At 42.9% G+C, this 23,712-nt stretch overlaps 1 protein-coding gene across 1 annotated transcript in view; it reads right to left on the reverse strand.

The window, feature by feature from the left end:
- Positions 1-17,851, reverse strand: part of LOC121953749 (neuronal PAS domain-containing protein 3) — a 291,906-nt gene extending 274,055 nt beyond the window's left edge. Inside the window, 1 exon segment of the mRNA XM_042500962.1 lies at positions 17,661-17,851. Coding sequence (XP_042356896.1) covers positions 17,661-17,851 — 191 coding nt within the window.
- Positions 17,852-23,712: the final 5,861 nt, after the last annotated feature.

A 23,712-nucleotide genomic window follows, 5' to 3' on the forward strand; every position in this document is an offset into this window, starting at 1 on the left:
AGAAAACACACACACACGCACATGCAAGAATAAACATAATGTAACATGATCAACACACACACACACACACACACACACACACACACACACACACACACCACTCGGCTGGTATCAAACACACGGGGCACAGTGAGAGAGAACAAGAAGAGCAGCAGATCATCATCATGCTACAACACCTGTCCTGGCAACTGGACACACACACACACACACACACACACACACACACACACACACACACACACACACACACACACACACACACACACACACAAAAAAAAAAATTTAATCTCCAAATAATTCCTCCTGGGATTGAAGCAACAATATGAGCATCTGGCTAATCTACATGTTACAGGACCTGGTTTAACTGCTGGACACAAACACACACACACACACACACACACACACACACACACACACACACACACACACACACACACACACACACACACACACACACACAAAACACACAGAAATACATCTGCAAAGTCGATGCACACAAAACATACTGTTCTCATTGTACAGTATAATATACTATGTTGCTAAAGACTGTTATTGTTTCCCTATAATAAAATGCATTCAAAACTACTTTTTGCACATTTCTTCTACTTTCTCAGGCTACACAAGTGGTATAAATAACAGTTAAATAATTGTGTTTACACCTGTGCAGTACCTTTAGCAATAATAATAAAAATAATAGTCCTCTACTTAAATAAAATAAAAAAAAAAGAAAAAGACAGGTGTTTTCTAATAAAAATGAGTGATTAAACACTCGTTTTTCTGCACTGCGAAGAGAGAAAACCTACATATTCACAAAGTTTGTGATGAATGATGATTGTTTCTTCATGCAAAACAGATTTGGGGTTTGAAATTCAATTAAGCTGCCTTATTTTAGGGGTTTAGTGAAGCCGTGTCATCTTGACCGTTAGGACAAGCAAAATATACAGAAAATGAAGACAGCAAAAGGGTTAATATATGTTACTTTTATGTAAAGCGTCTATGAGGACTCTGAAAAGTGCTGTAATGTATTACAATATATTTCTCTTTTTTTCCTGATGATCTGCAGAAGTCGTCAAATTTGGTAGCTGCTTTTTTGAAATAAGAAGATCTGAAAAGTCGCTAAAGATTGAAAAATACAAAATCTGTCAAATCACATTGAAACAGAAATGATAAACAACTACTATTGCCAGACTATGTGAACAAGAGTAAATCAAAAGCCAAGCTGCTGCTCTCACAGGCACAAACTCCTCTACGGGAGAATATTCAGCGTGCTCTGCAGGCAGAGCGGACAGTACGAATACATCCACTGAATAAAGTTACTGCACAGAACTCAGAAGACGCCATTAAAACGTTAAAGCGACACATTGTGAACAATGAAAGTCACCTTTTTACTACTGACTCCAATATGTTTCCCCCTCCATCATTCCCACATCACTACCAGACCGTTAACAGCAGCTCCAGAGCCGAGGACAGAGGAGGCACAGGACAGGAGGACAGAAAGGTCAGGAGGACAGAAGAGAGGAGAGAGAGAGCGAGGGAGAGGCTGAAAGAAGAAGAAAAAAAAACAGTGAATTTAATGAAAAATCGTAAAAAAAAAAAAATAAAAAAAAAAAAACTGGAAGAGAGACAATAACAAAAGGATGAGAAAGAATGGCAAAAAGAGAAAGAAAAGAAGAAAAGAAATAATACAAAAGTGGGAGAGAGTAATATAGAGAAGTGTGTGTGTGTGGTGTGTGTGTGTGTGTGTGTGTGTTAACCAATCTAAGGTGTGGTATAATTGAAGTGTGTGTTTTTCAAGGACAGGTAGATATTGGTCCTGAGGTGGGAAGCTGCCGAGTCAGCAGGTCTGAGCTGATTACATCCTCTGTCTACAAGAGGAGGAGGAGGAGGAGGAGGAGAGAGGAGAGGAGAGGAGAGGAGAGGAGAGAGGAGAGGAGAGGAGAGGAGAGGAGAGAAAAGGGAAGCAAGTGAAATGAGGAGAGGAGGAGACAAGAAAAAAATTAGACAAAAGGAGCAGGAGAGGAAGAGGGGAACAGAGAGAAGAGAAATGAGGAGAGGAGATAAAGTAGGAGAGAAGAGGGGAGAAAGTAAAAAAGGGAGAAGAGAAATTGTGAGACAAGAGGAGAGGAGGGGAGGAGGAAAGAATAGAGAAATGAATGAAGTAGATGGGATGAGAGGACAGGAGAGGGAGAGAAGAGGAGGTGAGGTAAGAGGAGAGGCCATGAAAAGGAGAGAGAAGAGGGATGAAATGAGAAGAGAGAAACAGGAGGAGGTGGGGAGAAAATAGTAGAGAACATGAAGTAGGAAAGAAGAAAGGAGAAATAAAGAGCAGACAAAGATAAATTAGGAGAGGAGAAGGGATGAGAGGGGAGGAGAGGAGAAAAGGAGCGTTTTTTGAAAAGTTGAGGAGACGACATGGAGGAGAGGAGAGGAAACGAGATGTAATGAGGAGAGAAAAGAGAGGGCTGTTTCTTAGCAACATATCTTTCGTGTTTTGTTTGTAAAATGAAAAGTTTTCAGCAAATTCATGCAGAACTTTTCAGGGGAGATAAAAATATATAAGAACCAAAGTGAAACTCAAACTTCCAGATTCAGATCCAGAAGTGAGAAACCTCATTAAACGTCACATTGATATTCATAATAACAGATTATTACAAATGCAGCTACATCAAGTTTTTTTTCCCAAAATCGAGTCCAGAAGTTGTTCTCGACAGTCTACTTTTTAGATTTTAACTGGCACTGAAAGTCACACAAACAGGACAAGTTTAGACCAAAAAATGAATAAATCGGTCAGCAGCAACGTATAGTTTGAAGGTAGATAACCAGCAGAGGAAAAAAAACAGCATTTGTTTGTGTAAAATGAAGAAAACGCTCCTAACAACATGTTGGTGCTGCTGAAAAATGCTTCAGCCGCGTGATGCATCATTTACATTTTCATACATTTTCTCCATCTAGGACGAAACCAGAGTCTGTGTCAGAGCGCCGTGCAGGAATTTTACACATTGTTATTTGGTAACAACGTACAAACTGCCGCCGCCGCCGAGGCTCAATTGCCGGCCGGAGACATTTTCTATGCATTTTCTTCCCAAAGACAAATGTAAATTCAGTTTGAAAAGCAAAGCAATTTTTTCACTCAGACATCAGCCGCAGACACATCAGCCGACTGTTTCTCCTCCCTCTGATAACCGTGTTTACATGCATGTCCGGACAAAACCAATCTGGTGAAACAGAGGGAAGCGCCGCCAAAAGCTCCACGTTTGAAACAAAACTTAGAGGCCCTTTTTTTTCTGGCTGTTTAAGCGTCTCGAGCTGTTTCCTAACAACACGTCAGGATCTGGCCGAGCTCAAACAAACCAGCGAACCACCGAGCAGCTGCCAAAACCTCAGAGCAGCCCCTCTCTCCCTCCGTCTCTGTGTCTCTCGCTCATCAGAATGGGCTAATGGGACATTTTATTGTGTTATTTTGCCCCTGGGGAGGAAGAGGAGGAGGAGAGGAGGGGACGGAGGGACGGAGGGGTGTTTTGGAGACAAAGCCAACTTTGTGCTTTGTGGTTTTTCTGTTGTTTCTGAAAGTTCGCCAACACTAGCACCACCACCACAGGCCTCCTTTCTCTCACAGTTTTACTTTCTCAGTACTTTTTCTCTCTCCGCTTAACCCTTTGAAATCTTGGCAAATAGTTTTGATTTCTTAAAAAAAAACAAAAAACGGGGAAGGCAACAAGCAACTTAACAAGACAGGGCCCCAAAAATAGCAAGAAATCCATAAAATAAAAAAAAAAAATTACAAGGAAATTACCTGAAAATAAAAAAAGACCCTCTCAAAAAACATTACCTTTAAAGTAAATCAATGCAAATTGATTATTTTTTTTGTAACATAATTTTAAATATAATATTATTTCAATTATAAATGTTGTTTTTTGGACATTTTTCATTCTTTTGTGTTCTTTTTTCTTTGTTTTTTTTCTTCTTATAATTTTCATGTTATTTTTTGTTTACTTTTTACAATTTTTGGCTAATTTTTGGATTTTTATCTTAATTTGCTCTTTGCCTTCTTTCCACGTTTTCTGAAAGAAATCAAGCCAGTTTGCTCATGTTTTAAAAGGTTAAACCTAACCAAATGTTAACCACAGCTTTGTTGAAATGTGAAGTCTCAAAATATCTGCCACATATTCATTTAAAAATGTAACATACCTGAGGTTTGCAGAAATGTCTACATTTATTCCTGCGATTATTCTTGTAAATATAAAACAGAGCGGCAGGAGCCAGTCCACGTAGGTGCCAGGTCATGCTGCTGGACACTGCCAAGGTGCCCTTTAGCAAGGCTCCGACTGCTAAAAGCACTTTTCCACTTGTACACTCTTGAAGTAAAGATCATCATCAAATATTGAATATGACAAAACATTCCCAAAGCTGTTAGTAAACGGGCCGTTTGAAAACAGATTCTTCTGTTAAGCTTCTCTGTTTACATTAAAACTGTTTTTAAATGTTCGCTGTTAAGTGTACCAACACTTTATATATACACACACACACACACACACACACACACACACACACACACACACACACACACACACACACACACACACACACACACACACACACACACACACACACACACAGACGTGCTGGCTCTGGGCGATCAGGCAGGTGTTCCCACCCGCCTGCCTCCTCTGGGACAGCTAACCAAGCACTCCTGCAGCCTTTAAGAGGCTCTCTTTCAGCCTGCGGGTGAGTTTGATTCAACAGCCGTCCGCTGCTGAGAGCCAATCAGGTCTACGAGCGATTCCACCGTCACATCTCACCCCTCACTGTCTCTACACCGTCTCTACACCGTCTCTACTGTCTCTACACCGTCTCTACCGTCTCTACCGTCTCTACTGTCTCTACCACCGTCTCTAACATCTCTACCGTCTCTACTGTCTCTACACCGTCTCTACACCGTCTCTAACATCTCTACCGTCTCTACTGTCTCTACACCGTCTCCGTCTCTACCGTCTCTACTGTCTCTACACCGTCTCTACTGTCTCTACACCGTCTCTACCATCTCTACCGTCTCTACTGTCTCTACACCGTCTCTACACCGTCTCTAACATCCTACCGTCTCTACTGTCTCTACACCGTCTCTAACATCTCTACCGTCTCTACTGTCTCTACACCGTCTCTACTGTCTCTACACCGTCGTCTCTACTGTCTCTACACCGTCTCTAACACACCCTCTCCGTCTCTACCCGTGTCTCTCTACACCGTCTCTACTGTCTCTACACCGTCTCTACTGTCTCTACACCGTCTCTACACCGTCTCTACTGTCTCTACAACCGTCTCTACTGTCTCTACACTGTCTCTAACATCTCTACCGTCTCTACTACTGTCTACGTTCACACAACGGTGCGGATTGTAACGATGGTTAGGATTAGGCAAAAAAAGTCACAGTTAGTTAAGTTTAGGCAAAAGAGACACATGATAAGATGCAGAAAACACACACGTCCACACGAACTGACTCCTGCATGAAAGTCGATAGTGTGTGTGACCCATCCACCTCCCCGCCCGTCCTGTAAGTGCACTCCATCCTCTCATCATGTGGTTACCGGCAGCGTTATTACCAGACTCTACCTGAGCGTTTCAGGTGCATGCGACCAATTCCCTCCAGCCACATTCTCAAGTGATGCCACCTGTGCACATTGCATGTGGACGCCCCTGGTGACCTCTGACCGGCCAACGGTTCTGTCTGAGTGCGTTCTCATCTGACGCCATCCAGCTGCGTTACGGTTTGACGCTGAAGGTGTCTTTTGGCGTCACGTTCATAAGCCAAAAGCACAGAATGAGCGGCGCTATTGGACGAGTTCAGAGTGAGAACCGGCTGGATTTAAGAGCACTGAAAACAGAAATGAGTGCACAAAAAAGCAGGATGAGTACGGCCCCTAACATGGTCACTTGAACATAAACACATCGTTTTTGAACACTTTCTGAAACAACTGCTGCTGTCCTCCCTTTAAAAATGTCAAAATTCCTTTTTTACTCCCTTTATTTCTTTATACTCTCCTCCCTTGTCCTCCTTTTCTCTCCCTAGCTGTTTTTTTTAATGTCCACATCCTTCTCTCGCCTCCTCTCTCCCTGGTTTCCTCTCCCTCCCTGCTGCTCCGTGTCTGTCTGGCTCTCTCGTCCAGTCCTCCTCTCTCCATCATCTCTCCATCATCTTCCTCTCCAGAGCCGCTGTAGTGTACTGATAGTGGGAGCACTTGTGCAGTCAGCTATGAAGTCTGTCCTCCTCCTCCTCCTCTTCCTTCTACCCCCTCTTCCTCCCTCTCTCTTCCTCCCTCTCTCTCCCTCTCTCTCTCCCTCCCTACCTGGAAATTAATTTGGTCTCCTCCAGATGCCTATCGCCGCTGAAATGCCCCCAGAAATAGATCCACAAACAGCAGCTCAGCCAAAACGCTGTTGCTGCCTGACAGCCTTTAGCAGAAACACACACACTCACACACGCACACAAACAAACACACACACACACACACACACACACACTGGTGTGCTGGATGGAGGGGGAGGGGAGCAGATGGAGAGATGAATGGAGGGATGGATGGATGGATGTAGGCAGGGAGTAAATGGTGGGAGAATGGAGCGTTGCTGGGAGTAGAAGATGAATGGGTGAGGAGAGAAATTAATAGATGGATTACCTGAAAATTTGTACACTTTATTGCCTAAACAAACCATCGCTTTTTAGATTGATTTCCTTCCTTCCAGGCAGCCATTGCTTTCTGTTCATTTCTATGAAAAGCAGCTTGCAGAGACAAGAAACCTGCTGCAGAGAGATAATTCATCACAATAAAAGATTTAATCACTGTTTTTTTTTTGCCTCCCATCAACGTCGGGGCGTCGGCACGTGGAGCCGTTACAAGCAGGAGGCTCCTCTTGATGGTGCATTCAAGGACACACCTGAGATTTGATAGTCTGCTGCTGAAAAATTGATTTTTCAGTGAAACTGTCTTCTCCAGAAACACAACAAAAAAAGCAGTTTCATGGTTCAGGACCGCAGCAGGACGGAGAGGATTGTTGTTGGTGGTGGATGCACCAAACCATCTGACCTGGGTTCAGTCCTGCTACCAGCAGAGCTGCCAGAATAAAATGTTGGCATTGTTGGGAATTAGTGGAAAGAGTCAGACACGAGCGAGACGGCTGCCAGGCAGCAGCAGGCCGCTGATCCAGACCAACAAAAGCAGGTGTTCAGGACACCTCCAGCCTCGTTTGAAGCAAAACAAACAGGTGATTTTTAATAAGAATTCAGGACATTTCAGGCAATATTTATGTTTATGGCAACAAAAGTCTTTTAATGACAGTTTGAGACACGTCAAGCTTTTTTTGTATCAACCAATTTTAAGCCAAAATGTTATGTTTTTCTAGTCCTAACCACGGGGGATTTGTGCCTAAACCCAAGCAAAGAAATTGTGTTTTTTTTTTAAGTGTTCATAGTGAAAAAAGCAGGTGATTCTAATGAGAGTTTGGGACATTTCTAGCTGTGTCTTCAGAAGCAAAAGTAGGCGGTTTTCAACTAGCTGTGTTAATAGCGACAAGAGTTTGGGACATTTCTAGCAATGTTTATAGCTTCAAAAGCAGATGTTTTTGTCAAACATTTGGGAGATTTCTAGCTGTGTTAACAGTGACAAAAGCAGGAGAGTTTGACATGTCTAACTGTGTTTAGAGTGAAAAAAGTGGGCATTTTTAAACACAGATTAGGACACATCCAGCCATGTTTAAAATGGCAAAAGCAAGTGTTTGTTAATGAGAGTTTGGGACATTTTGACAGCAACAGAAGTGGGTGTTTTTTTAAACAGTTTGACTCATTTCAAGCGATGTTTATAGCAATGAAAAGGGGTGTTTTTTTAACGAGTCCAACCATGTTTGTAGCAATAAAACTGTGCTGTTTAAGCCAAAGCGTGATGTTTTCCTAACAAAAACTGGTGTTTTTTTAATGACAGTTCAGCACACGTCAAGCCATGTTCATAGCAACCACAGCCCATGTTTTTAGCTCATGCATGCTTCTAAGCAGACAGCAAGTCACTTTCAATATCTTACTGAAATTTAGTGAAACCAAAGGTTGCCTTGAAGCTGCTGCAGCATTGATTTACTTTGGAAAATGCTTGGCAGAAATGTAAATGGTGGCATATTTACTGGTCAGAGCTTCTCCTATGTGAAGATTCTTCTTTCTATATTTCATAAAACTCTGTTCATGATTTGTAACTAATATGGATAAAACATTCAAATTGAGCAGTGTGGTTATTTTATGCATTTCTTGATGCACAGCTCAGATAATCTGCTCTCTGCTCCCGGAAACAGACACAAGCAGGTAGTTTGATGATAAGCTGATAAAATCCATCAGTCAGGATCTGAACCGTCATAAAAAAAACCCCAGTTAACTTTTTTGGCACACAGATTGTGATGGTTTGGTGTTTCTGGCCAACAGCACAGGGCTTGAATTCACTCAAACATCTGGAATCCAGAAAATTTGAAAGTTGTTGCCTCCATCAGGAAGCTGTTAGGGACACACATTTGTCAAAAATACAACAGGTGACTAACTTTTCCAAATATTGTGCTTTTCTTCTTGGTTTTTAAGCAGACATATGTGCCATCTGTTGTAAAAAAATCCCCCTAAAACTCTCAGTTTCTGCATAAATCCGACATGATCCTCGTCTCCTTCAGGAGTTGGTCAGAGACTGAAACCGGCTTTCATCGTCCCCATGAGCTGTAAAACCAGCGGCTTGTCTCTGAGAGATTTTCACCTTCAGCGGCTGAGCAGAAAGGCCGAGGTCATATCAGATAATAAGTCTCACACTCATGAATTCAACTTCCTCCCGTCAGGTCGGAGCTTCCTGCCTCCTCAGTCCGGGACAAATTAAAGGATAAAACCTCTTTGTAGCAGAATCAGTGGAAGTGAAGGCTGGACAGCAGTGAAGTGTAATTTCAGCTCTATACATTTGACCTCTGACCCTCCGCCTGCTCTCTGCTCTCTAACAGCACACGTATGCAAATGGCCGGCTGTTAATCTGCTGCTCAGCACTGACCCCGTACCTCTGACCGCACTCAGACTCGGCTGTACATTGTACTTGTCTACGAAACGCTGTAATAAAAACATCATTCTCATCAGGCTTGGCTGGTATCACAGAATTAGGGTAAACAAGAGGAATTTAGGAAGTGTTCAATACTGTCATAAATACAGGCTCCTCTGTCTATTAAACTCATTGTATGCAGTGCACAGCATGCACCACCAGAGCCCAGTCTCCGGTCTCTACTTCGACTTGTCAGCTGAGCTGAAAGACACATTGACACCTAGTGGTGGAGGGAGAAGTTACAGGACTGTAACAGCCGGCGGCCAGCAGGCAGACAGAGACTGTGGGGAATTAATGGCATCGCTTTTTACCCAGCCATCCAATCACAGTGGAGGAGGCAGGACAAACCGCCTCACACAAAGACCAACCGTCACATCTCCAGGTCCAGACACACCAAACCAACATCACTGCAAACGCGCTGCAAAGACTACAGCCAACAGCCGACCAGCACGTACGTCCTGCACCTGCGTGAGAGGAAATAACTCTGCATACCAGCAGACGGCAGTCGTCTGTCATCGTCATTCAAAAAGGGAAATAGAGCATCATCAGCACGTTAACGACATAATCAAGTGCCGAAAGAACAAAGCCGATTTACAAACAGCACAAACTAGCAGGAAACATTTCTGCTAAAGAAAAAATATCTGATCTTACAGAACAAGTTTGTTTCCACTTTGTTCCCGCTGGACTTTAGCTCGCCGTTTACTTTCCTCAATGACGTTCTCTTTTCAAACGTTGAGCTGACAGAAAGCAAATAACGGTCGACGGTTGTGTTGAAATTGGTATTAAGAGGTGGAGAATTTCACTGTTAGCATCATCTACTAAACTTCTGGTATTCTGACTGTTTGTTACATTTATGCTTCAGCTGCATCCATTTTTAGGTTTTGTTTTGTTTGCTTCATGCAAACACTGCAGACAGACCGCCAAAGTTCAAACAACTGTCATGAAAAACTAAAAATAAAGAAATTTGAGGCTTCAGATACTAACGTGTCATCTTCAGCCATGTGTTGAGGTTCAGATGCAGATGGGAAATCAAACAGTGTGACCACTTTTGTTCTGGTCACACTGATGAGAAATGATCAGATCCGAGTCAGAAAACTCTGAGCTGCAACGCCATCACAGCTGCTCTCTGATGAGTTATTTTGTTCCTGTAGTTTCTCTATTTACAGGCGCACACACACACACACACACACACACACACACACACACACACACACACACACACACACACACACACCTGAGTCCTTCCAAATAATTACAGGACTGCAGAAACACTGTGGCAAAGCTCCAGCATGAAAAACAGAAAAACATATCAAAGCTTCGTATTTCAGAGTCCAACAGTTTCTGCAATATTTGCCAAAAGCTCACAACGTTTGTGCGAGAGAACATTTACATTCCTGTCGGCTGCGGCTCTGTCAGAGCAGGTGTTGTGTCGTTAAACAGGAGGACGTCTGACTGAAATAAAACCAGGGACACGACGAGCCGGCGAGGCTCCGGTCGAGCGGGGAGACGACCTCAGCGAGCTGGAACTAAATTATCTCTGCACCTTTTCCTTCATAACAACAGATGTTAGAGTGGAGGTTACACAGAGGGGGAAAAACACTCAACGCATGTCATCAAGCCTCCATCCATGTGAGCAACATCACCTGCGAGAGTCAAATCCCTACAAAACAGACACGTCTCTCAAAGACAGTGTGGTGGTAGATGTTACAGTCCACACAGAAGAAAACACAAAAGCACAGCAGATTCTCTTTTCATACCTGCTTTACACACAATAGAATTTAATAGAATGACAAAAATATTGTGTCTAATATCTCAAACTGAGCAGAAACCCTCTTGAAACACATGTTTCCCCCAGGGGCATTTCTGGGATTTCAGGTAATTTGGAGCTTAGCCTGGACATGGGAAAAATAAGAACAATAATTGCAATTTTTTTAAAGTAAAAATGCTTTCCAAACACATGTGCTTTCTTCATAAAATTTTAGCATTTGAATTTTTCTTTGGCAGTTTTTTGTCCTGAAAAATTTTAGGTTATTTTTAAAAACTCTGGCCATTTTTTTTTTTTCTTTCTTTAAAACTTTTTGGCTTTTTTTTATGTGATTTTTTTCTGTAAAATTTTTGGTGATTTTTTAAAATGTATGACTTTTTTCTTTCTTTAAATATTTTTTTTGTTTTTTTGTTTCCTTCAAAAACTGTTTCTGCAGATTTCTTTTTCTTTAAAATGTTTTGTTCATTTTCATACAAAAAAAGCCTTCCAAACATGCAGGCTTGCCAAAATACACACACATCATGTGGGACGAACACTTGCATTTTCCCTGAGTCACTCGAGGAGGCCTAAGGAAGAGATATTTGTAGATTTGGGAGGGGTAAAAAAACAACAACACCCCTCCTCTGATAAATAAGGCCACTTTTTCGACCAAGATTATGATGCCAAACACTGACTAAACATGCATATAACACAGAATAGAATCAAAGTCATGTGTTTGCTTGACGTCTGTATATCAACAGGTCACAAAAACATGAACCTCCAAAAACGTCAGAATTGAACAGAATAGAATTAAAAAATTAACCTGGAACACAAATAGGAGAATAAAACAGAAAAGAAAAGAATAGAATTATGGATATATCCGAGCTCCTACAGAGAAAGTGATGCAATGCTGCACCGAATAGAATATTATAGAAGAGAATAATGTAGATTTCTACAGGAGAGCAAAGTCCAATATGTCACTCAGTTTGAATAAAAAAGGCATAAAAATGAGAGCTCTCAGTAAAAGGCAAACGCTCTCTGAGAAAGAGTTTCTGCATTGAACAACCAAAACATAAATATCTCTTTCCAGAGAATCATGAAATGAATCAAACTTATGTAATCATCATCTGTAAATAAAACTCTAAACTGGACCATGTGAACAGAAGAATAAAACAGAAAAGCCAAGAACTAAATCACAGTTATAGCTGATTTTTTTCCCCACATTCACAAGTGAAACATCTGCAAGTTCAATGACATGCGTCATATAGAACAGATTATAGAATACAATAAAGTGGATTTCTACAGGTCTCTACAGATCTCTAAATCGACAGGTGCAACACAAAAAAAGACTACGACTGTTACTGTAAGAAATAATGTCCCATATGTCTGAAACTTAGAATACAACAGAGAATGGAGCATTTTCAAAACAACAGGTATGAAACTATCCTCTTAAATATTGCTATGAACAAACTATCAAACTAGATTTGCCAATAAAATAGACAATAAGAGAGTAGAATTGTGGTTATATTTGATTACTTGTCAGTCTTACATCAACAAATAAATAATATGCAATTTCCTACAGATAAAATGATGCCATATGTCGCATAGAAAGAATATTAAAGAATAGAATAATGTAAATACAGGACAACAAAGTCCAATATGTCACATTGTTTAAATTTTAAAAAATTATTAAAAAAAAGAACTGAAAGGAATAAAATCAAAGTTATGCAACTTATCTCTAAATCAACAGGTGAAAAATAACGGATTATCATGCAGGAAATTATGTCGAATATGTCTAAAACTTAGAGCAAAATGAAGTAAAGCATTTTCAAAACAAAAAGGTGCAAAACTAGAGTTTCAAATGTCTCTGTTAGTATAAAAGGATGATCGGGTGAAAAAATATAAATATTCCAGTCCCCAGAATCATGTCCAAAATATGCCACACAGAATAGAATAGAATAGAATAGAATAGAATAGAATAGAATAGAATCATAGTTGTATCTGACTGTTTTTCTGACAGCAACTAGTTAAAAGTATGCAAGTTCCTACAGAGAATATGATGTCATATGTCGTATAAGAATATTATGGAGCAGAATAATGTAGATACAGGAGAAGAAAGTCCAATATGTCACCTGGTTTCAATAAAAGACGATAAAACGGAACTGAATAAAATCAAAGTTATGCAATGTCACCACTAAATCAACAGGTGCAAATAAAACCTCTGGATTATGACTATTACTGCAAAAAAGTATGACTAATATCTCAGAAACTTGGAAGAGAGTATATTCAGAAACAACATGCATGAAATTAAAGTTATCGTTTTAAATGTCTCTGATGGTATAAAAGGACAGACGAGAGAGATTCTCTTCATCAGGTGACAAAAGCAACAAATCATGTCCAATATGTGCCCCACAGGATAGAATAGAACAGAATAGAATCCACTAGTTGATCAGATCTGAGCAAAAAACATGTTAAACAGAACCACATTTCTTCGTCTTTCCACCTTAAGCATCTGAGCCAGTGAACCAGCTTTAAGGTCACGCGCAGGTCTGCTCACTTTGACCTGCACAGGTGAATCCACGCACATCCCTCCACATTAAAACTTCCTGTTAATTCCTCTGAGCCTCACACACACACACACACACACACACACACACACACACACACGCACACAGAAACATACACAGCAGTAGTAGAGCTACCCAAAGACACACACACACACACACACACACACACGTTTGTCATCGATGGCTGCACGTTTTCCTCGACGCTCACACACCTTCGTTTTGCTCGGAGCGTCAACACACTGCATGGCTCCCTAAAAACCTGCACGCGCGCACGTGCACGTGCAGGTACACACAGGTACACACATGGTCAGGAGAGAGGAGGCGAGACAAGCAAAGCAGAGACAGTCCTCTGCCATCCCCCCACCCCCCCAACAGTCAGCCAACCGACCTGTTACCCACACACACACACACTCACAGGCGCGCACGCACGCACGCGGGCACGCACACCTCGACTCTCCTCTGGAAAGGGTAACAGCGGTCCTCCTGACACCTTGAGGCTCAGAATAAAACGCAAAGCGACGCGGAACAGCCGCTAAGCCGCCGGGCTGCCGCTTCCGTCAGAGCCGCCGCGTGCAGCTGGAAACATGCAGTGAGGAAGAGGAGGAGGAACAAAAATCCGAGCCCCGTTACCGTTCTCTCCGCGTCGGGTCCTGCTGGATGCTCGGCTTGGTGGGCGCCATCTTCCTGCAACAATTATTTGATTTCTTACTTTCTGTTCTTCCCTCTCTTTCCTGTCCTCAGGTTGATGTGGACGCGGAGCGGCGGCGGTGCGCTGCACCCTGACAGCAATGCGTCATGCTCGGTGTGTTAAGACAAAGCCATGTCCGTGTGTGTGAACGTGAGAGTGTGTGGATGTGTATTTGAGCGTGCGTGGTGTGCGTGCGGTGCGTGCGTCTCGTGCTTGTCTCTCTCCTCCGCCGCCGCCGCTCAGGAGCGTGGAAACAACGGGCGGTGGAGGCGAAGGCGAGGACCGGGCTGCAGCAGCAGAGGCATGCCGAGCGGAGTGAGGGGGAACCCGGGGTGGATGCCTCTCAGATCCCGCTGTCTCTCCTCCTCTCGCGCTCTCTGTCTCTCTCCACACACGGTTTTGGCACTACAGAAGAATTTCCTGCATGCGCTCCGGAGGAAGGGGAAAAAAAGCCAAACAGGCGCGTCAAATCTTTACATTCTCGCCGCCGCTGCAGCGCCTACATCCCCGTTAAAATCCCCGCGGCGGAGCGTCGCTGGGCGGTCAGAGTGTCTGTGGTTTTTCGGAGCATTTTTCCCTCCTCTGGCTGCTGACAGGGAAAAAAAAGGACACCACACATCTCCGGTATTTTCTCCAGCCCCGGCGCAACAACGCCACTCAGTTGCAGTTGGAGCCAGTTTGTGTGTGCGCGTGTGCGTGTGTGTGTTTTATTTTTTATTTAATTCCTCCTCTCTTCCTGTATTACAGGTTGCACCGCGGGGTTATTATCCAATTTTTAACCATCACAAAAACACCACCCAGCGTGCGCGGGGGGTGATGGGTGATTTACTTGGATGGTTGCCCTGTAAATCAGATCCACACACACACACACACACACACACACACACACACACACCTCCCCTCCACCCGCCTGTGTCATAATAAACACATCACAGCAAACGTCTCAAATACCTAAATTAACTTTTTGCATCATTTTCTGCAGACATGCAGAGCTTCAGTCATGTGTTTTTGGTGTTTGCATCTGCAGGAGTTTGTAATGAGCCTCTGAATATGAACACAACTCCTCACATCATTTGTAAAAATCAAATCACCCTGCTCACTTTTTTACATTTTCGGCCACTAAAATTTATTTTCCTCCAGGCTTTGATGTTTGCACGTCAGCGTTGGCTCATTATCCTCCAACAGAAACCACCGCCTGCTTCTTCTTTCTCTCCTTTTTTTTCTCAACGTTCATTTAAATTCCTCTTTTTTTTTTAATGTATAATTCATTGTAACCTAATCGGTGTGCTGTGTGATTAACCCCCAGGCTGCAGCCCTGGAAGCTGAAAAGCCTTCCCTCTCTATACCAATGACCTGTCAAGGTCAAAGGCATGCTGGGTATTCTCCACACAAACACGGGGTTACGGGCGGTGCTGTGGCAGAAAATAAAGACTGGAGAGGGGAAGCGTGACCTCCTGTCTGCGATCGTCATGAGCTCAACGCCATGCCGATCGACGCACGTGCGCATATGCATTCAGAAAAGGCGTCAACATGTGCTTTTGGCTCATTATTCTCCGCGCTTTGACAGCAGATGCAGCGATTTACAGCTGAAATTCACACTCTAAAAATGACAAAATACTAATTTTGGTGCATCCCTGGTTGCAGATTTACCCGCCTGCTTGTGAACAGATGCTCAGAAATGCTCAAAATCAAAGAAGGTGGCAGCTTTTTGCTCCAAAAACTGAGAGGTCACAGGTTTGACCCCCAGCCCTCAACTGCACTGACGTCATTCACTCAGACAAACACTGCATTTTCTCCACTTTAGATGAATCTTTGGTGTTGAAAATAAATAAAATCAGAAGATGTTTGGGGTTTTTATCAACACTATGAAGAAAACAGGGTGTTTTTTAAAGCGAGACGGCGTCTGCGTATTTTTGGAACCTCGTCCAGGGCCAGTGAAACTCGCTGCGTTCTTCCAGGACGAGATCTCTCTCCATCTCGGCTCTGCTTACTGAGAGCAGTCAAACGGAGGCGACGTGGATAATGGAGCGTAATGTATAAACATATTAGCTCCCAGCTGTTTGTTGGGGGAAACATTATGTATAGAGAGAGAGGGGAGAGGGGCAGCGAGACGGCGGGCCGCTGGGGACGCAGCAAAGAATATTTTTAAATGTTTGGATAAAACCAGACTCCGCGGCCAAAACCTTTCGTGGTGAAGTTTGATGAGATTGTTTAGGCCTCTGTTTTTAAAATCCGGGGGCCTCAAAGGGTCCTGGATGAGTTGTGACGGGTCCCCAGCTGCCGGATGACGACATCGTTAAATTCCAGCAGGTTTCACGTCAGGAGAAATGATCAGAGGACGTGTCAAACCGCCGCTCTAATCCTCGCCTCACACATATGGACACAAACATAAGGTCCACTACACAAAATCCCCCCGTATGGGGGTCCGGGGTCTAATGTGTGCCCAGAAGCCCTGCTTTAAATAACAATACGGCCCTTATTCTCCTCTTATTTGTTGCTTTAGAGGGCTGAGACGCTCTCAGTGCACTCGGAGAGGCCCCGGCCGTGATTTATGTCTGTTTGCTCCCCATAGCTTTTAGACTTTACACACACATAGTTACACTCCATAATACGGAGAGTTTTTCGGGTAATAAGAGTGTGTGTGTGTGTGGTGTGTTTGGGCCCCCCCCACAGCTCCAGATGATTAGAAAAAACAACCCTACTGAGCGGCCGGACGGGGAGGCAATCATTTAGATTCAGATTGGAGGGGAAATAAGGAAATAACAGAGGGGACGGATGGAGTGAATCGTCACCAGCAAACAGGTTGGACGGAGGGAGCCGCAGCTTCGTGACCGGCCTGGAAACACTCAACACATTTTGAAATAACTCGCCCGTCCATTTCCGATAAATTACATCCTGTGTTTCCACTGAATTAGCAGAACCTCATCCCGCTTTTTCCACTGAATTACCTGGACTTCACTCCTCTGTTTCCACTGAATCACTGCAACCGGATTCCTCTATTTCTACTCTGTCGCTCCACACACATCACTGAAACACTTTGAAACACAAATTTAATTTAAATCAAACTATGGATACTGAATTTGATCCTCGTGTGTGGCATTAAAGTCACCACATTCTGCTTTTCCTTTCAGGTGTAATAGGAAAAAAAGAAGAAAAGGCCACATTTTTGTATCTGATAAACCTCTCCATCCAGTTTCACACATGGCGCACAACGATGCACCTGCAGTCGAGGGTTATGGATGATTTTTGCAACTTTGATTTTAAATACCAACTGATAGTGTCGCTTCAGGATATCTTTAAAAAGATCAAACCAAAAAAAAAAGTGCCCACTGAGTTAAAGATGCCCATCTGAACATTAAAATGTCCCATGAAGGCGTGTGGAAATCCTATAATAGATTTTAGGAGGAAAAAATACAAATATCACAGCCAAATCTATTATAGCAGTAACCACAGACAATCTCACTTCACACACACAAACAAATATTTTCAGATTTTTGCTTCACATCTTAGATGAAACTCTTTTTTTCTCACTCATCACGCCACAGGTCGTTTTTCTCCCCACATACCTTTGCTGATAGGCGGTGATCCCCTGCACGCTCTGCGGGGTCCCGTTCGTGGCTCCGGGGATCGGCACAGGCACCCGACCCACCTGGGGTCCCGCCACCATCCCACCGCCTCCGCCGCCTCCCCCGGCTCCGGGTCCGCCGGCTCCCGAAGCCGTCACCTGGACGCTGAAATCCGGGAAGATCCTGATCATGGTCCCCCGGATGTCTCCGATGCGCTCCCGCGTCTCGTGTAACAAACCTCCTCCGCTTCTGCCTCCCAACACACACCAGTCACCGCTCACTGGGAACACTGGGATCAACGGAGGGACTGATGGAGCTCAGAGGACCAACAACAATCTTCTTTTTGTTGTTTTTTTATTCTCCGTCTCTTCTCTAACCTTCGGATATAACTCTCAGGCAAATCCGGATCATGGTCCCGGTGCGCAAAAACAAACAGTCACCAATCGATGGATCAATACATGGACGGGAGGAGTGAGTGGATGTTGCACAAGCAGAAAAGATCACAAAGCTTTTGCTTTATTGTTTCTTCTTCCTTTTCTTCTTCTATCCTTCAGAGAGAAACCCCGTGCAGCTCCGGATCATGGTCCCGGTGTCTCCGGTGCGCGCGGTCTCCCCCCTTCTCTGTCCTCCCACTCAACAGTCAATGGGATCAATGGATCAGTGGATCTAAGAGGCGATAATTTCACCGATTAGGGACACTCGGACAGCCGCGCGTGTGCGGTTGTCTCCGGGTGCAGGAGCTCCGGACTGTCCTCTCTCACACCGGCACCGCCGCCGGCTCTCCATCCGAGAAAGGCATCCGGTCCCCGGCTTATCCTCTTGGTGTCTGCCGGTGGTGGTCGGTGGGTGTCTGTGGGAACAGCGGACCTGAAAGAGAGCAGTCAGTCGGTCAGTCAGTCAGTGAGCGCGCGGCTCTCAGCAGCACGAGCTCGGCAATGACATTGGTGTGATACAGCAGCGGCGGCGGCGGCAAAGTGTGTGTCGGTATGTCGGCGAGCGCCTGCGTGTGTGTGGTGCGCGTCTGTGCGTGTGCGTGTGTGTGCGCTGTCCTCTGCGCTCGAGAGAGAGAGAGAGAGAGAGAGAGAGAGAGAGAGAGAGAGAGAGAGAGAGATTGACTGATAGCGCTGTTTGTTCAGCGGGAGGACATTTGCTCCGCTTTAATGCGCAGAATAACGCAGCCCGGCTGTAAACTGCACTTTTATTTTAAGGCATCGCCGATAATAAAGAAACTATTTTATAGAAAAGGTCCCTTTTTTATTTCTTGCATGTTTCCGCGGCGCCTCGCAGTGTGTCTCACCTCATAAAAGTCTTCAAACGGACCCAAAAGGTTAAATTAAATGTCCCCCAAAAACTTTCACCGGTGCGCCGACACGAAAAGAAAAAATGGATAAAGTAGGTTCAAACTCAACATTTAAAGACGAAATCAAAGTCCTCACTCAGTCTCACGGCTGTTTTAGGAAAATGTCTCCAGAAAGAAGTCTTTTTCTCTACGTAATGCACCCATTCCCGAATAAAAAAATCAAAGTGTCATTTTTACTCTAAAAAGAAAAGGATTTGAGATTTATTTCAACCTCATGAATTCAAACATTCCCAGTCTGCGCTCACAAAGTGGGAGATGGAGAGCTTTTGTGCCAAAAAACGAAAAAGACGCACGGAGCTCCAGTCTGAGTTTTTTGGGGGTAAATGAGTGAGGTGTGTTAGAGAGGAATGTGTTTCCCTCATCAGGTGTGTGTGTGCATGTGCATGTGTCAAGTGTTTCATCTCTCATCTGATCTCAGAACAGCCGCTCTCCTCTCCTCCTCTCTCCGCTCACTGGAGCTCCGTGTGTGATCAGACTCCAGAATAAAGTCATATTCACACACACACACACACACACACACACACACTCCCTCTCTGATACTGTCTCCTCCCCTTTCTCTCTCACGCAAACTCCCTCTCTCTCTCCCTCTCTCTCTTTCTCTCACAGTTTACTCCATCTTTCCTCTTTTGCAAGTCACACTTGATTTTTCCGAAATGTTTATCCACATTTTTGTGGTGATGTTAAAGGAATTATGTTGCATTCTTAATCCTTTAAAACCCGGGCATACCTGCTTGATTTCTTTCAAGTACATGAAAAAGGCCACCAGTAACATGAGAAGAAACGATGCACAAATTAGCAAGAAATTAGAAAGAAAATTACTGAAAAATTAGCACAAAACAACAACAACAACAACAACAACAATAACAATAATAATAACGACCGCAAGGTAATAATAATAATAATAATAATAATAATAATAATAATAATACAACAAAAAACAAAACGGGAATAATTTTTGTTTAAAAATAACAAATAAAATAAAATAAATAAATAGATAAGGAAATTGCAAGTAAAACTGCTTGGAAATTCTAATAATTTAGCTATATATATATATATATATACACTAAATTACATATAACTAAATAACTAAATTAGAATTTTTATTCCCGTTTTGTTTTTTGTTTTATTATTACTATTATTATTATTATTATTAAATAATAATAATAATAATAATAAAACAAAAAGCAGTATTCCTTAACCCTTTAAAAGGGTTAAGGAATACTGTTTTTCTCACATGCCTCCACAGTGAACGGACAATCCAAAAATGGAGAAAATTCTTGATGACTTGGTGTTCACTTTTAACCCTTTAACACCTAAAATGACATTAGTTTTTTTTTTTGTGCTGCCCTCAGATGTCCAATGTCCATAGATGTCCATAACCAATGAAACTTGTAAAAATTGGTTTGATTTAGTTTGAAAACATGGGAAAAGGGCAACAAGCAACTTGACAAGAAATGTCCCGCATACTGAAAAAAAAAAGAAAGAAAAAAAAAACTGAGAAATAGCTAGGGGGTTTTATTAGATTTTTTTTTTTTTAAAAAAACAAAAAACAAAACAAGGAAATGCCTGGAAAATATAAATATTATATCTCTGAAATCATTTTACAGAAAAAAAAAATGTTTTCCTCTCAGTTTTTGTGAGTATATTCTAATGGTCCTTTTTTCTAACTTTTTTCATATATACAGGTAATTTTTCTGTAACTTCGTGGTAATGTTTTAGTCATTTCTTGTTAAGTTATTCATTGACCTCTTCTCATGCTTTTGAAAGAAATCAAGCCAATTTTCCGAGGTTTCAAGGGTTAACGACAGAAAAACTTTATGAAAACATCTATTTACAAACTCTTACAGAACCCATGTAGGATAATACAAGTCTCCTGTACAGTTTCACGCTCAGTACTTCACAAACATGCAGTGTTCAGTGTTCAGTTCAGTTTTAAATAGTTATGCTTTGGTGAAAATATATGTGTGCATCGTCTGCATAAATGAGACTTGGATTATACTGCATGAGTTGTTTCAGAATTTGTGAACTGATGTTTTGATGTAGTTTTGCTGTCGTTAAATGTGGACCAATATGAGTTCAATTCATCAAGAATTTTCTAGATTCTTCATTCACCATAGAGACATGTAAGAAAAACAAAGTTTTCTCTATGAATTCAACCTAATACAGAGTGAGTGACTGATATACCAATACTCGCAGCTCAAGCATCTTAAAAAGTTGTAATTTTGTGGTGTTTTTTCATGAGGGTGGCACTGGTATGGAGTTTGTGAGAAGTAGCAGAAATTTGCACGCAAGAAATCACACATATTAGTATTTGCTTTTCGGCTAATAGCCTCCAATTTAGGATATATTGAATCAAAAACATCATCACCAGCAGTGTAACAAAATGAACCCTCCCACGTTTTATATTTTTCCGAGAAGCACATGAAGGCATGACATGACAGTTTCCTAAAAGTGAAGCGAAAAACATCTGCATCACCCCCTGGTGTCTGGCTATAGAATAGATCAGGCATCACCGACTGGCTGACCGCGGCCTGGATCCGGACAAAAACTTCGTCCTATCAGGAACCGCTGCCAAGGTGTAATAAAATACAAAAATGAGAACAATATTTTTTAAGGAGTAGTGCTTAGCAAACTGTCTCGCTCCTGCGAGGTTTTCCAATAAAACCTGTCATTGCATGCGACCAATACGCACGGAAGTGACTATTAATAGCGCCCATACTACTGATTCATCACATGTACCTGTGAGCCAGGCATCACCAACTAGCAGGCCGTGGTCCGGATCCCGCACCAAAACTTCGTCCTATCCGACCTGTGGCCATGTTGTAATAAAATGAAAGAATGAGAGACTATATATTTTTTAAGGAGTACTGCTGGGCAATTAATCAAAAAATAATCGAAACCTACATTCAGAATCTCTAACCGACATAATCTTGCCCATGTTGGGTATTTCAGTTTTTTTTTAAATTCTGTTAACCCCTTCCCAACTCCCATGCATCTGCCGTGTATCTCACACTTTTGGGGTCTGTCTCACGCTCTCATGACACCGAGGAAAATCTCACGCCAAAACACAGCGAGGGCAGAAGTGTTGAACAATCATGTAAAAAAATGAATGACTTTGTCTCTAGAATAGCTGAGTGTTTTGACACAGCCACAGCATTTCATCATGGCAGATCAAACAGCTGATGGTCCGACAGCAGCGCAGTGAGACAGACAAACAGAGCGCAGCTTCTCCTCACAGCACCAAAGTGTCTGAAACAGACACATCTGCAGAGGTGAGAGTGACTTCTTTAGACTCTACAGACGACTTTGTGTTAGTTTCAGCTTTAATCAGACTTTGGATGAATTATTTAGAAACACCAGGACGCATCGCTCCGTGTCTCATCCAGCCGCTGGATGTTCAATGTTCAATTAATCTTGATTCTGATTTTAGGTGTGAGGTTCGGACTTTTGCTGGGAGGAAATTTTAGCAAGTGGACCCCTCTGAATTTCTGTTGAATTGTTTTTTTTTTATATGATTGTTTTTATGATAATTTCAGTTTTAATTAGTTATTAAATAATACATAAAAAAGGGGATTTTCTGCCATAATTGACAGCTGTGACAGCCAATCCGTGTGCTCGCATTCAATGGAGCTGCTCGTCATTGGTCGGACGGGTGTTTTGGTGGGAATTCCCACACCACGGATATCACTACTGCGCGCAGACTCCGGCTCCAAATGACCTCACCAGCGCAGGACGGCAGCGGCTGTGTCCGTTATATTTTAGCCTCACTTAAGAACAGCGAGGTAAGTGGGGACGCGTCGTCCGTCTTTATATACAGTCCCTGAGTGAGAGGAAGAAGAGACACGCCATCCATCTTTTGTGAACCCTGTTAGCATCTAGCAAACTCAGCTTATGAGCTAACCTAAAGAAAGTACAAACTCCAAAATAAATGGATGAAAAACACACGGTTGACCTTGATCTTTGTCCTTGTGAACTTTTCCACGTCTTCATTTGTGAGGATAACTCCGACAGCTCTGCCGCCGAGACACGTTTGCAGAACTAAAACTCTCATTTGCATCCTGACATTTCCAGCACGGGGGAATCGAACCCCCGATTCTGCCGCTTTTTACTGCTCTCCTCCTCCTTATTGAGCCACCCAGGACACATTTTCAATATTTCATCCTCCTCTGGACCCCGCCGAAGCCCCCCTCTCGGACCCCTGCGGGGACTCTGAGCCTCACTTTGAGAGCCCCTAATAACCAGCGGTTCTCGTCCATTCTGCGAAACAAAGCATCGCACTAATAAAACGTCCCAATTGAGCTGATTAAATACCAATAAAAACACACAGCTCGCCACTCTGCCAGCCTGCACTCTAAATTGGATCGCAGCTCTAACCAGCAGCTCCTAATGAAAACCACCGCCGCACCCCGGCCTCGCTCGCCCGCAGTACAGTCTACCCCCCCTCCTCTCTCTCTCTCTCTGTGTAATGAAATCAAATGAATTGAACTGGAGGTTTCAGGGGAGACATGCTGGACCCCCTTATAGAATTAGGACTGAGCAATGTGTGCGTGTGTGTGCGTGTGTGTGTGTGCTCGTACTTGTATTTTCTAAGTATGACCACATGACTCACTAACTCATAGTGTGTGCGTGTGTGTGTGTGTTTGTGTGTGCTATATGCATTTGCCTCCACAATGCTGTTTCTTTATGTGGCGT

Source organism: Plectropomus leopardus, chromosome 14 (assembly GCF_008729295.1).
Source record: "Plectropomus leopardus isolate mb chromosome 14, YSFRI_Pleo_2.0, whole genome shotgun sequence".
NCBI lineage: Eukaryota > Metazoa > Chordata > Actinopteri > Perciformes > Serranidae > Plectropomus > Plectropomus leopardus.